This window comes from Tympanuchus pallidicinctus, unplaced genomic scaffold (genome assembly GCF_026119805.1).
Source record: "Tympanuchus pallidicinctus isolate F22 unplaced genomic scaffold, pur_lepc_1.0 scaffold3, whole genome shotgun sequence".
Classification (NCBI taxonomy): Eukaryota; Metazoa; Chordata; class Aves; order Galliformes; family Phasianidae; genus Tympanuchus; species Tympanuchus pallidicinctus.
The window spans coordinates 26589802-26604973 of NW_026294747.1; the positions used below are offsets into that span (position 1 = coordinate 26589802).

Consider the following 15172-nt stretch of genomic DNA (forward strand, 5'->3'; position numbering starts at 1 on the left):
GTGCAGGACTGCCCTCTTTCTCAGCAGCTGGCAATTTCTTTTACTCAGCTTAATGTAAAGCTGCAGTATTTAAGGAAGCCTGGATTTTGCTGTAGTCAGCTCTAGTTTTGTGTTGATTGGACATCTCTGAACCCGTTTACATTTGTTGGGATTAATGGAAATTACTTCTGTTTTCTTAATGCTTGCACTAAAGTCTAATTATTAAAAAAAAAAAAAAAATCAACCGAAAATGGTAGGATTTAATCTGAATCCAGAGTCAAACAGCACCAGTTTTCCAGTAAAGTCACCTGAGTCTTCTCCAGAAGCATTCTAAGTGTTTAGTACCAGATCACTAAAGCGATAAGACTTTCAGCTTGGCTAGGAGAAAGGCTGGATTCTAAATATACTATGGCTCTGGAGGCCTTTCCTACCCCCTCCCCCTTATGCATTAGCTTTTTACAGTTACTGTACTGCACAGCTTAAAATCAGAGAACTGCTGTGCTGTCACATCCATCGCCTCTTCTAGGTTGATAGAAGAAGACAGTTGGCCAGCTTTATGGCTTTACTGAACCCTCAAGTAGCCAATAATCAAAATGCTTTTTCCTTTCAAAGTGTGTAGGTATATATTTTAATGTGATGCTACAGAATGGTTAATAATATAAAATATTTGCTGATTACTTAAAGGCAGCACTTATGTTCTTTTGGTTTTCCTTCTAAGATGTAGTATTTTGAGCAGGACTTGAATTCTGTGATGCACAGGATCTTAAGCAGCACTGTGTAACCTTCTGCACTGTGAGCAGTCGTTAGAATAAAGATGCAGTCCTTCTGAAATGTACGACAGAGTACCCAGCAGCAGGTTGGGTGAGGGCTGCATGTGGAAAGCTCGGACTCGATCCACGTGCGGCTCTGTTAATCACTTAAAGTACTTTGAATGTGGGATCAGGAGCAGATTGCTCATTATCTGGATACTTAGGAAGCAAAGCTGTGCACGCTGACTGTGGAAGGTACAGCTAAAATTACAATTTAAATTTTGGCAAGCCACTGCAGTACAAGATTTTGGAGTGAGTGTTTGAAATCCTTTCCCAAAAGCTCAGTTCTCTGGATGCTTTTGTACTGCCAATAGGATTTAATAATTAAACAAAATAAATACCCAGCAATCTTAGTTCCTTGTCCCTCTTCCAATGACACTGCTTTTTTGTCAGCCAAACTACAGACTTATTAGCTATCTTATGACTCTTGAGACCATGCATCTCAGAGAATGCAACAATCTGAAGAAGTATACTAAGGCTGTCCTTTTCTCTAGTTGTGTGATACGCACTTCCCTCCCCCCATGCCATCCAAGCTGAAATTTATCTTGGGAAGTTTTGCTTATTCATAGGAGGGGAGAGTGGGACTGGAACAATCATAGGAAGTTCATTGAAGACATCCTCTTCTACGCAAAAGCATTTTAATTTCAATCTGTATGTACTTTTCTTGTTCAAATATGGATTGTTCAAGAGCCGTGGAGCTATACTGAATGCTTGCTATTACTGTAGTACTTTCTAAATAAGAGACTTGAAGATTTGACAGATGACTTGTGTTTCTTTAGAGTACAGTGGAATTTTCTAACTTTTTTTCAGATAAAAATAAAGATAAAAAGTTGTATTTGGACCATGCAAGCCATGAAAAATACTCGTCATTTTTTCCTCAATTGGTCTCCAGAATAAAAATAAAACTACATTGAAATGTACATTAAAGCCTTCCAGTAGCTGAAAATGTTCGGACTGAACATAGATCAGTAAGACAGTTAAGTGGACTTGGATAAAGTGAAGATTCTACCTAAATTGTAAGGAAAAGATTACAAAAACATTTTAAACTGAAATTGGCTGCTCTAACTCTGAAATTCCAATGTGTGTGTGCCAGGGAGGAAAATGAAATACAAGAGTAGTATTTAACTTCTGTGTTCATGGACCCTCTGCTCAGAAGGGAGTTCTTCAGAAAGTGCCTTCTGAGCTGATCTGGTTTGGATAATTGTATTCTGGAAAACAAGAATACACACATTTGAAAACACAAGGTCGAGTGAAGAGCTTTTGTTCAAAACAAGGTTTCGTGTAATGAATTGTCATTTTCTGCTGTGCGCTAAGTGAGAGACTGGATTGGATCCTTTAACACTGATCAGATGTCTTCCCCTCTGGTATACTTTCAGCTTCACGCAGCCTTTAACTGACTTCTAATAGTTAAGTAAGGCTTTTTTTTGGGGGGGGGGGAGGGGGGGGGGGGGTGTAAATCAGGAATTTCCATTGGAAAAGAGGTCAGAATATCCTGTTTCCTTCAATTCTTGCACTTGAGGACACTTCTCTCTGTCAGGGAGAAGTTTTATGGCAGTGCTTCCTTATGGGGATGTGGATTGCCCTTAAATCATTCAGTGGAAAAGTCTTGCAGCTTTCAAACTAAAACTTTGGTCAGATTTTGTGCATTAGAAGATCTCAGAATGAAACAGCATGGTTTTCCTTAAAGGTTTTACTCTGTTCATTTCTTTCTTAAAAACTCTTATCTGGCGTTTGATGGACTCAATATCTGATATTTCTTGTAGCTCGTGAGTTATCTTAATAGAGGAGGCGAATGGTTTGAGGCTTATCTGTTATCTGATACAATTTTTTTTATTTTATTTTTTTTTGCATTTTGGAAAGTGGAAGCCATAGTGATCTATTCTGTTTGCATGATAGAGCAAGAAATAAAGTGTCCACTATCCCCACTCACAGTGAGTGCTCAGCTGCAGCAGAAGTCTTTTACATTCCAGCTATTACAGGATAAGCATTGGTTCCCATTTGTAGCTGCTTGCTGACCTTTACTGCTGTCAAAAACAGTGATCATAGAGTAACAATGAGTCAGATATGCATAGATGAGTGAAGGCTTGTGGGGGGAAGGGGGAAAATTCAGTTACTAGGCAGTTGTATAGGTGTTTGAGTTTCTCTGAAGTGATGGGAACATCTAACTGCAGAAAAAAATTCATGGTACTATTTTGAGAATGTCTCTACTCTGAGTAAATAGCTCTAATTTTTTCTATGTAGGTTTAAATTCCTCTGCTTTTTTTTTTTTCTTTCAACCTTGGAGTTCTTAAGCAGTGATCTTCTCAATTTACAACCTAACAAAATAGGAATAGATATAGTGAAGCCATGAGAATAAAGGAAAAAATCTAGCATGAACCCAGATGGATGTGGGAAACTAGGAAATAAACTTCATTAAGTCTTTGCAAGAAGTTAGATGGCTGCTTAACAATTTAACCATAGTTAAATAGTTAAATAGTTCAGCATCAAGTAAAATAACAGATTACATCCTGATCTTATTTATAACTTTTCCTTGCTAGTGTTACCCACCCACCATTACTGCTGCCATCTTAGACTGTGTAACCAGATGATTGTGCCTCTAAAGAAGACAGTACAGCACAGAATTCAAACCTGTCAGCAGCACTGTTAATTGCAGGCATCTTTTCAACAGCTATGAAGACTTAACAGAGATAACTTCAAAATATAACAGTGGCTCACACAGTTTAGTGTTGTTTTATCACTAGTTAATAGTTCTGTTGTTTTGTGATCTGTTGTCTTTATTGCACAAAAACTACTTGCAAGTATAAATGTGAGGTCATCAGTCAGGCCTTTTAATCAGTGATAATCCCAGCGTATCATAGACAACAAACCCAGCTTTCTTCTCTACCCTCAGAGTAGAGACCCTGGTTTTCTAGCCTCCTTCCTTATTTCTTCCTGTATGTTTTTGATTCTCATTGTATACTCAAGTCCTCATTTCTTTTTTTTTAACCTCCCTTCAGTTAATGATTGTCAGCCATTCCCATCAGACTTAATGTTCATTAATGTATAATCAATGAATATATGGATGTTATAACTAAGAAATGTACAAGAAAGTTAGGCTAAACAGGTTATCACACTAAAGATGAATGGAAGGAAAGCTTACCCTTATCCTGGGCTCGCTGAGAAGAATCCAAGGGGAGCCATCTCCAAAAGAGATCCTTCCCCACTGGCAGTCAGCTCTTAATTGGTGTTGGAGAGGTGGAGCCAGGCTTCACCCCTTCCGGCAGCACGGATGAATTGCCTTCACTTCTGCTCCCATGGCTGACACATTGCTTGCCTCAGGTGGTCAATCAGAGGTTCAGGCTGTAAATTTAGCTAGTAAATTTTTATTCTTTGGAGTTAACTGTAAGCTGGACCATGAAAGAAACTATTTGTTGATTTCTCTCCTGTTTCTTAATAATATGCACCGGGGAGGGGAGCAGGAAGTTGTTGATAGAGCTGTGTCATGAAATAATGAGAGTGGCGGCGAGTTTGGTTAGCTATTGTGGCAACATGGGGGAATGTTACTTTTCTTGTTCAGTCTTAATGAGTTTTATTTCAAGTCAGGATTTTTCTGTTTTCTGAGTGTGTAGGAGACCCTTATTTTTCTATCTTCATTTCTAAAAATGTGATATTTTTTACAATGAATGATCATCCTATAATAGATCTCCTGGAGCACACTGCTTTTGAAGTGATAATGAACTTCAGCCTAATTGAAGATGAGTTCTGTTCAGCACTTCCAGAAATCAGAAGAAGAGATGCCATAGCCATATTTACTATATATATATTTTACTATATTTCGTCTTACGGTCGAAACTAGGTGACAGTGGAGAGCCACTTCCTACCAGTTCTTTGGTGTTATGGGTGCAGGTTAAAATACTTATTTTGTCCTATGTGGTACCAAGGACAGTTCTATTTAAGACTAATGTAACAACAGTACTATTCTGATCTAGATTTGCTGTCCTCCTAATAGAACAATATATTTCTGGAAACTTTAATTAAAAGAATTTCAGAGCACTGACAAAATTTTGCAGCTATGAGTATATTGACTTTCACCAGATGGCTCTCTGATGTTCCAGCAGCTGTTGAGGAGAGATTCACATGGTTTGAGTGTGAAACTTGACACAGGTGTGCCTCTGCTCGTAAGAGGTCTCTTTAGAGAGTAATTTGGGTATGTATATTAGGTTTAGGCTTCAAATCTCTTTTTGGAGAGACTGTCACTTTAGGTAACAGTGGGAGCCTGGGAAGACTGCTGTCTGGGATGATGTGAGTTTGTTTCATTCAAGCCAACTTTTACTGTTATCATCTGTGGGGATAGAGAAGGGATGGAGTGTGAAGGTGGCAAAATCCCTCTTTTCAATGTGTGAAGCTATGGGAGGTGTGCATCTCTTTCATGTTTGCAAGACAGAACTTAGTCTCTATGAAAATGTTCATCATCTGCCTTCCACCTTTCTCTGGTTTTATAGTTCATGGCAGAGTTGAAACCTGACTAGCGTTTAATTGGTATGTTTTTAATTTGTGTATCTTCAGAATCCATTTACACTTCTGTTGTGTCTGGTCAGAACCAACCACTGTTATGTTGAACTAGTGCAGTGTTCAGTAAGAAAACTAGCAGCTTTAAGTTTTGATATTTTCAATGTGAAAATGAACACAAAATAGTCCTAGATATGTATAATCTGCACATTAAACATGGTAGTGAAAATTCGTGAGTTGCCAGTAAAACTTTAATATTCTAACATGAAACTCCACATTTAGTACTGTCCTTAAAGGTCTCATTAGACCAAAGCAGTCTTAATTCTGTCCTTTCAGCTGTTAATCTTGCACTATCTAGTGCACCATGGAGCAAGCATGCTGAAAAGTACTGAAAACAATAAAAGGCAGGTTTTCTTAGCTCTAGCAATACGTAGTTCATTGACTTGCTGTCATGTCAGACAGAATGACTAGACACTGCACCAGAGTCCCGTCAAACGGTCTTTGTATTTATTCCACTTTACAGTTTTCTTCCTGTTGGTCCGTCTATTGTCAAACCAATAAATGTTAACTCATTACCTAACTCACCTCTGTGTGATGCAAACTTTTCCCTGTATGCCAGGCAACTTTCTCACAAGATACTGATGTCGAGGTATCCTCCGTGCTTCTTGTAAGGGACAAAAGGTATTCTTAAAGAGCAACTGAGAATCTCAACAGGAATTTTCATTTCTGAGAGAGAAGTCTGGTCTTCATTACCTACATAAGAGGAGGCCCAGCATTTAATTTGTACCTTCTCATCTGTCTATCTCAGCTGTAAAGTGTCGTGGTTGCCTGTTGTCTTTCAGGACTGGCATTTTGCTGACTCTTAAGAAGTTGAACAGTGGGACTGAATCATGAGCAGTAATGATTCTTCAGTCCTTGTAATGAAGTTAATACTAAAATCCTGGTAGTGCAAATGACATATCTAAGTGATGTGCATTTGTCTTCATGACTGCCTCATCAAGGGCAGATGTTGCTAGGAGCTAATAGGGTCTATTTGGATCCATTCTTGTTCTCTCAACTGGGGCACCTTGCGATATAGAAGGGCTGGCTTGCTGGGCAGGATTCATCTGAGCTATAATGAATTCCTCCCTGTCAAGCACTTATTTTCCGAAGGACAAGTTCAAAGGAATAGTTCAGGAATATATGCAAATTTATGTAGTGCTTCTGGGTTATTATTCTTATCAGTACACGTTCCATGAGATATCCCTCACTTAAAGTTGCTACAACTTGTTTTAAACCTCCATGCTTTGCTTTGCTACACTTTAGGCAACAAACGTGGTGTTGGTGACTTGCTGCTAATCACCAGGTAGGCTAGCTGGGTTTTTGGTATAGATGCTCTCTCTGGATGTTTCTGTTGACTTCTTAAAAATAACTGTATCTGGCAACAGTTCTGCTCCAAGTGGTCACATCTATTTGCAGATGATGGCAAGGTAAGTAAGTTAACTCTGCAACTGCTGCAAATGTGGGGAGTATCTTACCTGTGTTGCAATTTGTGCTAGATTCTAGTAAGTGCAGAAGATGTGGTACTTGCAGAAGAGGACTTGCATTAAAAGTTTTAAATGGGAGGCAATAACTGGTTATGTATCAAGCTCACAAGAAAGAGGCATTTCACTTTTGCAGATCAATATGGTGTGTGTGTTGTCCTAGCAACCTGGCTTGTGTTCACTATAAAGGAGATTAAGGGGGAAACTGAAAGGAATTGATATTTCACCTATTTACAAGATACTTCATTGAAAACTGAATGAGTACAGGAGAGAGAGTTGAGGCTTTGGGCTTGAAAATCTGACAGATAGGCTGGAGAGATTCTTGACAGTCAGAAGTGAGCCTGTTGGTACTGACCACGGTGAGGAGAACTGTTTCAGATACTAGAGAGAGCTTTAATTCTTAAAATTAACTTATGTAATTTGAGGTTGCAGAGTTCATTATTATGGGGAAATAAGAGGGGAACCAAGGATTTAACCAAGGAATTAAGGACTTGAAGTAAATGCAGCTCTTTTATTGTCCTTCTCTGTGGCCTTTTGTTATGTTAATTTATCTTACGGCCTATATCTGACAAAAGGACCAGTTTATGGATACAAAAGGTCTGTGTAAGTACTAATTATTTTCTTAGCTCTACGATAGAGAAAGGTAATTAGATTTAGATAATCTCTTTCGAGGAAGGTCTGTAAAGCCAAACTGTGATATCTGGCCCCTTGTCCTGCTATTGAGCTGACTCCCACCGTATGATCTGCCTTGTAGAGTGCAGGTTATCTTGTTGCTTGTGCTCCTGGATGGAAGTGAAAACATGCCCCATACCCATGGTTTTCTTTGTTTGCTTTGGAGTTTTTCTTTATTTTTACATCATCATCGTAACTCTATTGTTGTTTTTAAATTTAAAATTCATATTATTTCTGCTGATTATTTAGGCGCAATCAGTACGTTGTAGAAGAAAAAGAGCATGAGACTTAGGAAAGTTGTTCACTCTTGCAATCAGGAGACTTGCTGAGAATTTCTATTAACAATTCTTCAGCTGCTAGAAATAATAATAGAAAAAGTAAGCTGGAAGATGAGGGCTGAACAAAGCTTGCTTCCGTTCCTCTGTGTCTTGTGGTTCTTTTGTTCCTCGCTGAAGTTTGAGGGGGGAGAGTTGATGAAGTTTTGGTCTGGGCATGTTATCAATGTTCACCAATCTTTATTTTAGTTAGGAATTAAGAAAAAGCAGATGTAGAGTTTGTGCTCTTAATGTATTTACTCAAGGGGTATATCAGCCTATGGGTGTATCTGGATTAAAGAAAAAAAAAAGTCCTCTAAGCAGTTCAAGAAAACAATTCTATTACTGGCTTGCTGAGAGAGGATTAATTAGGAAATGTCTTCCCTTATCTGGATTTCTAGATGTTACAGTGGTTCACTTCCTCTTAGTAGAGGAATATACAGAGAAACACTAGTTACTATATTAAATAGTTTTGTTTGTTCTCTGAGGTTTGGTATTCCATTTAGATTTGAAGTTATTTGCTAGACAGTTTTTCACTTATCTCATGACAAGATTAGCTTGAAATAACATGTAACAAGATGGGTTATTTGAATAACTAAAAGTCAGGAAGAATCTTGAATTTCGAGAGATCTTCAGTAAGACCTTTTTACATAAATACTAGTCTTACTTTGCATACTTTTTATCCCCTTCCCTTTTCTCCAGTACTGATACTCGAAAAGGTGGAAAATGGAGATCTGAGCAACAAGATATTGAAGATCACGGATTTCGGCTTGGCCAGGGAATGGCATAAAACTACCAAAATGAGTGCAGCTGGGACCTATGCCTGGATGGCTCCTGAGGTCATCCGCTCCTCCATGTTCTCCAAAGGCAGCGATGTGTGGAGGTATTGATTTGGCATTAAGTGTTTGGATACTGAAGACCTGCTAGGAAATGTATTTTGTTTGAGAATGAGTGATGAAGCAAATATTAAAATTCTGGGGTTAAGAAAACCATCCACTGGCTTTCCATGAACCTGACTTTGAGACTGCTTTGGTATTAATTGTAAACGCTTTTTCCCTGCAGAAATTTGTGGATCACCTCCTGTGTGCTTCCAAATTTTTGTTGTTCCTTGCATTTACCTTCATCCTAGGATTCATAGCCTCCATTTAACTATTGGCTATCATAAAGACATAAAACTGAGCTGTGAAGTACTTAAAGTTGCTGATTTTTTTTTTTTTAAGATTTCCCAAGATTGAGATTACTTAATTTTGATTACAATTTGTCACAATACATATGTGCACAATTGCACAGTGCTTCACGAAGTTCTCCCTGCAGTTTTAGCTTGAGCACAATGTTTTTTTCACTTTCATAATGAACTCATGAATTATTTATAACTTCCTACTCTTTCTGCATAAAACAACACATCTCTTCTGCAGGTCAGTCTGAGTATGTGATCAATGAGTAGTAATTTGTGTGCATTGTCTTTTCTGTTTAGGAACTGTGATTTTTGAGAATAGGAACTACTTTGGTGGATAGGAGCTGCTATGATAAGGATTGGCCCATAGAAAAAAGTAGAGTTTGATTATGTCTCTTAAGTGAATTAAATCCAGAATTCAATAAACAGCTCATTGTTGTCCTAGGATAATGACATTTCTGGATACTGTGAGACACAAATTAGTACTAAAAATCTGAAACAAAGTAGGTAGAATTTTGTTTTCCTGCATGGGGCAGAGGTATTGAAATGTTGAATTGACCAGGTCTTTAGAGCCATAAAAATCTCTCATTAATTATCAGTGCTCTCATGAAGTATGTGCATGCTGTGAAATATGCCAGGAGGAAGAAATATTCCAGCTGGAAGAATTATGTGGCTGTTACAGAAGATATTTGGTGCGGAGTTCTTATTTTACTTATCTAGTTATGCAGAATAGATAGATAATTTATTTCCTTTTATGCATAAATGTGAGCTTGTTCTGCACGTATTGGTATGGATTGACTTAAGACTATCATTAAATGTGCCTACTAACCCCTATTAGTAATCTGGGAGGAACTGTGAAATAACTAGGCTTTTACTCTGAATGAATTCTGGCAGAAATAACAAACTGACAGTACTGGTTTGTAATTTTTCTCCTCTGAAACAGTGCCAGGAATTGCCTTTAAGGGCAGGAGGGAGGAAGGAAGAAGGAAAGCTGGAAACAATTCCTCTGTGACTGTAACTTTACTAGTCTGTGTGTACTGAACAGATCACAAGATGCTCTGCTCCAATATGGCCTCTATATTTTAAGGGTCAGTTTAGTCTTTCTGTGAGGGTAATTTAAGAGCCTCTATATCTGTGCTAAAATATCAGTCTGGTAATTGACTAACTTAGACTGTAAATCATGTGTAAATATTTCTCAGCTTCTCAGAAGTAAATTTCTAAAATTTTCGTCACTTTATAGTGATTTCTTTATAGTTAGCAGTCTTTCATTGAAAGCAGGTTGAACTCCTCTCAGTACTTTTCCTTAAGCAGGGTAATCATCACTGAAAGTGCTATGATATATTGTCTCTGGGTAAGCCCTCTACTGAGATGGCCAAAACTTCAAATTATACTGAAATAAGCTAAAAAAGACATGGTGTTTGCAGCATCTATGTAGATGCTTGCCAGCATAGTCACTACCCACTGTGTCAATGACTAAGCACTTGATTTTTGTGAAGGCAGCAGTGCACGTATGTTATAAATCCTTTCCCCACCCATGGGCACAACTTGAAATTGTGAACAGAATGAAATTTTTAAATCCTGTTTGATTTGATTCTTGTACACTTCAGCTTCTTGGTTAATCACTGGTGTTGAGAGTGATTTCTGACTGATAAAAGACCTTCTAGGTGGTCTGTGTACTATCAACAAAACTGGAATATTTCTGTTCCTAACAATCACAGCACCTTTTATCTCAACACTTTTGTTGGAAAGCTTGTTAGAATAATACTAGTGGCTGAATTGTTGCCCAGCTTTTCAACAAGAATCTTATTGTGTATCTGTTCCCTCTGTACAAATGCAGGTAGCTGCTGAAGAAGGTGCTTGCCAACACTGAAATTTCCTGAATCAGTCTTTTATTCTGTCATAAATAACGTATTTGTACAATTCCTTTCAATAATGTATCAAACTCTTAACAACAACAACAAAAATCCCCATTCTACAGAAATGCCAGCAAAGAACGTGAGAAGGCAGAGGAATACTCCCATGTGTTGATGTCTGCCACTACTATCACCATGGTCTTGGCTACTGTAAAGCTTGTTGACAATAATAGCACTTTGAGAATCTTGCTAGTTATAGTCTGTCTTGCTATGAAAGTTGTTGTGCCTCACCCATAAATTTTAGGTGTATAACAGAAACTTTGTGCTTATGTTGCACAGAGGACAAAAGCTACCATTTTGTGTAAGTGTCAGACAGCACCTGTAAGTCTAGCGATATGCTTGAGAGGAGAGTTAGGAATCCATTTTGGATTCTTGGGGATGAAAATGAAGTGCAGATATGACAGTTTATCCAGCATTGCACAGCAAGCAGATGTTTGTAGGAATCAAATTCAAATTTCCATGCCATTTAAATTTTTTGTTTACTACCAACTTCATGTTCGACCTGTGCAGCTTTAAAGAAGGTAGTGTTGTCATCATATGAAGAAGATAAGGCGCAACGTTACAGCCTTCATCTGAGTTCCTAAGGTTCCTCAATTCAGATTCATCTTAGAATTATCTACTCTGAGACCAGTTAAATGATTAGGAATTGAATCTCTATTTGGGAATGGAATACCAAAGCTAACAAAAAAGACCTGATTAGCAGATCAAGTTATTTCATGCATTCAGTGATGTAGATACTTTGGTCGCTGGAATACTTCATTTGAATCGATTGCTGGCAAGCACTTTCATCCTCACCTGACTGCTTGCAGGCTTCTGTAGACTTCTGTGTGGAGTGAAGCACTGGCAAGATACCAATTCCTGGCGGATAATGGTTGACTAACAGTACTGTTAGAAATTCATGTGAGAAAATCATACGTAACTGACAGTTGTGAAATAACTACATGTAAACTCTGGAACTACCAGGAATAATGTGCAGAAGTACTGTTAATTACCATTAAAAATTTAACTGAGTTCAATTTTTTTTTGTCCTAGCGAGAGTAATATTCTAGTTTCTGTTGCTGCTTGTGTCTCCATGGTGTGTTGATAGTGGCTTTATTATAGAAGGTGCTGCACCAAGGGCAGTGCAGAATAGGAACCTACGGTGGAAATGCCATTGAACAATAATAGTGAGAGGAATTCAGTGGGTTTTTTTTTTTTTAAAAAGTTCACAGATTGGTGAGGGAGGTGGCAAAATGACATCTGAAATCCTGCAGACCTCCAGCCTCCTCCTTCCACAGAATCCAACGTGTAAGATTGAAACTGATGTTAAATGGCTTAAGGGATTACTGGATCACTGGGAAATGGTTAATTATTCAGTGTCAGTTGACTTGAACACATGGTGTGTATCACGTGGTTCATTTTGTAATTAAAGTCCAAAAACTACTAGTGGATGCTGGAAAAATAAATGATCTTTCCTCCCAGTTGATAATAAGCGCAACTCGTTGATTCTTTCTTTCCAGGCCCTTTTCATGGAAATCTCAGTTCTTTTGCTTTATAATTCATTATAATCCTTTGCTAGAGAATGAATGGAGAATACTCTTCTCAGCAGCCGCTCTCTTGTTGCTTAGTCACTTGGGATGATCTTTGTTAAAATGCCACTAGTTATGTGAAAGCAGTATTCTCAGCCTAGTTAGCTAGACTAGACTGGCTATTTAGCTCAGTGACTACAAGTCAGCTAATAGGCACAAAGGGATGCCATTAGGTTCTCCAAGAAACAAACCTGCTTTCCTGCAATATGTATGTCTTGTGTCATATTTAAAAAAAATAAATGGACAGATCTATATTTAATCTTAAATATATATATACATATGCCCTGTATAAGAAATGTTTTGAGCATATCAGTAGCGTTTTCCTAACAATTCCATGAGGGGAAGTATCTAATTCCTGCTTTATTCAGAACAAGTGGTAAAGTAATAGGACAGTCTACCGAAGAGTTAACTTTTGATATCAAAACTCTGAAAGCTCTCAACTCTGAAGAGTATCATGAGCAATCAGTATTAAATAGGACAAGTCCTGTATTCATTCAGCCCAGTATTCATTTTCTTTCAGTGTGCCTTTTATGCATCCTTGGAGGTCAAAAAGAAAATCTGGTCTTTAAACTCCTGTTTCTGTTTTTCAAGTGAGGCAATTATTGTAGTAAGAAATGATGGAAAGAAATAGTTGATGGGACATTATATTATGAAAAGTGTGAATTATATAGGAAAAAATTCAAAAGGTTGTGTAGATGGAAAAGTGGTCTTTTGTTTTTAAAACGTAGGCTATATTAGCAGTAAAGATGGAATCCTTAGCAACTCAGGTTTATTTCACGTTTAAATAGAAAAAGTTATCAGTAAGAGTTTCCAACTTGGGTGACTGCAGTTACAAGGAAAACGTCTTGGTAGAGGTGGGATGGGGAGATGGCAAAAATAGATTGTGGTGATGAAAAATGATTACTTCCAAATGGGTAGAGCAAATGACACTTTGAGCCATGAAGAATAGATGCATATTTTAGCTACCAAGGTTACTGTTTCATGGGACAGCTATTCAGGGAGCTTTTAGGAGGAAAAGCTCTTGATCTTCAGGTGTGCTTAGGAGGCCTTCAAGACAGTGCGGTGTGCCAGTTGTTAAAAAAAATACATGCTTTGGCTTAATGTCTTTGCAAGAGCAGTGACGAAGTCTGGTAGAGTAGTGCTCTAATCTGAAGGAGAATAGTAACAATATTGAGAAATTCTGCTTAAAAAAATCAAAAAGAGTGGTTGCACAACTTCATGATGGTCAAGGTGGATCTCTTAAGGAAGCTTAATGGAAATGCAGAGCAAATGGATAGGAAATGACACCAAGAAAGCAGCTGCGCAACAATGGGTCAGCTTCAGTGGTGCAGATTTTTATGAGCACAGCATGCAGGCAATGTCCATTGTGACAAAAATGCATAGTTAGTAGTGGTGGCTATGTTGAAAAATAGTGTTTTATAGCTGAAAATTTACTCAAACAGTGTATGATTATGTTCTTTGTATCTGTAGTAGTCGCTGTGGATATAAATAGGAGGCATTAACTTCAAGAGTGACCTACATAAAACCAAATATCCTGAGGTAGCTTTACTTTTTAAAATTAATGTATTGCTGTTGACTGACGGTGTCCGATTTGACTTGGATGGTTTACTGTATCATATCCTGAACTCAAGAAAATGAAGTTACCATGTTATATGAACAAGATTTTTGCCGTTGTGCAAAGGTTACTTAAAGATGTAAGGCAGGGCTCCTGACTGCTTCAGGTGCAGTTTTGGACTAGTCAGAGAAATGATTACAATTCATGGTTAGTCCTTAATTTAATCAGATGTTGTAAAGAAATGAAGGCATTCAGATAATGGGATTGATTTTTTTAGGACTGGTTTTTACAGAAGTCTCATTTCCTTTGTTTTTAAACCGAAGCAAAGTTAGAAACTGTAAAAGTATGAAGATTTTCTGTGCTGTTATTGGGTTTAAAACTGACTGATGAGGGGATCAGTATGTTAGTAATGGATTTTTCCTTTTTGACCGTAGGATTCAAGAGGAAGAATCTGCTGCGTTATGTTACTTAACAGCCTCTGTCCTCTTATAATTGCTATCACCATCTAATAAGAAAAATTCCTGCTTTTATTGCTTGATATTACTTAATCTTATTTTTTGATATTCATATCATAAATCTAGAAATAGGAATGCAGAAGTTAGGATTGTTGGATTAACATGTGATAATTTCACTGGAATTCTCGGTAAAATGTTAGCAGTTGAGAAAAGAGAGGCTGATACACAGCTTGTTACGAACAAATACCCCTCAAGTGACCTTTATTTGCCCCTCACATTTCAGTTCTCATTCTTACTCTGATAAGAAGCTTTTTCTTTACATTCCTCTATTGCAGTGTAGTCAAATATTAATTCTAAAGTTCCCACAGGTTATCTGTCTGGTTCATGTGTAACATATATGGATGATAAAAGAACAAAAAATGGTTTTTCAAGTGAACCTGTTCAATAACCTTAAAGATTTCCCAAATTTATCAACAAAGACATTTTGCATTTTTGAATGTCAACGTAGATGTTAGCACTCTTGCAAAAATATTCTAATTTACACACTGGGGTTACTTTGTTTTCATTATATTAAAAAAAAAAAAAAAAAGAGGTAAAACAAAGAACTTTGCCAGTTAGACAGCCACAATTAACTTATCCAAAAAATATGTAAGTTCTTTGGTGTACCAGAGGCACCCTGATAGGCTTACATGCTGTCAACTTGCTTTACCAAGGATGCATTA

The 15172-nt window shown here is 37.6% G+C and overlaps 1 protein-coding gene across 3 annotated transcripts in view; it reads left to right on the plus strand.

Moving 5' to 3' along the window:
- MAP3K9 (mitogen-activated protein kinase kinase kinase 9) overlaps positions 1-15172 on the plus strand; it is a 48326-nt gene that overhangs the window by 12502 nt on the left and 20652 nt on the right. For all 3 annotated transcript variants that reach the window (XR_008209094.1, XR_008209095.1, XM_052693652.1), the window contains one exon: positions 8488-8668. Coding sequence is in view for 1 of the 3 variants with exons in the window: in XM_052693652.1 (XP_052549612.1) it covers positions 8488-8668 (181 nt within the window). In the remaining 2 variants the exon portion in view is untranslated. The remainder of the gene's footprint in view (positions 1-8487; positions 8669-15172) is intronic.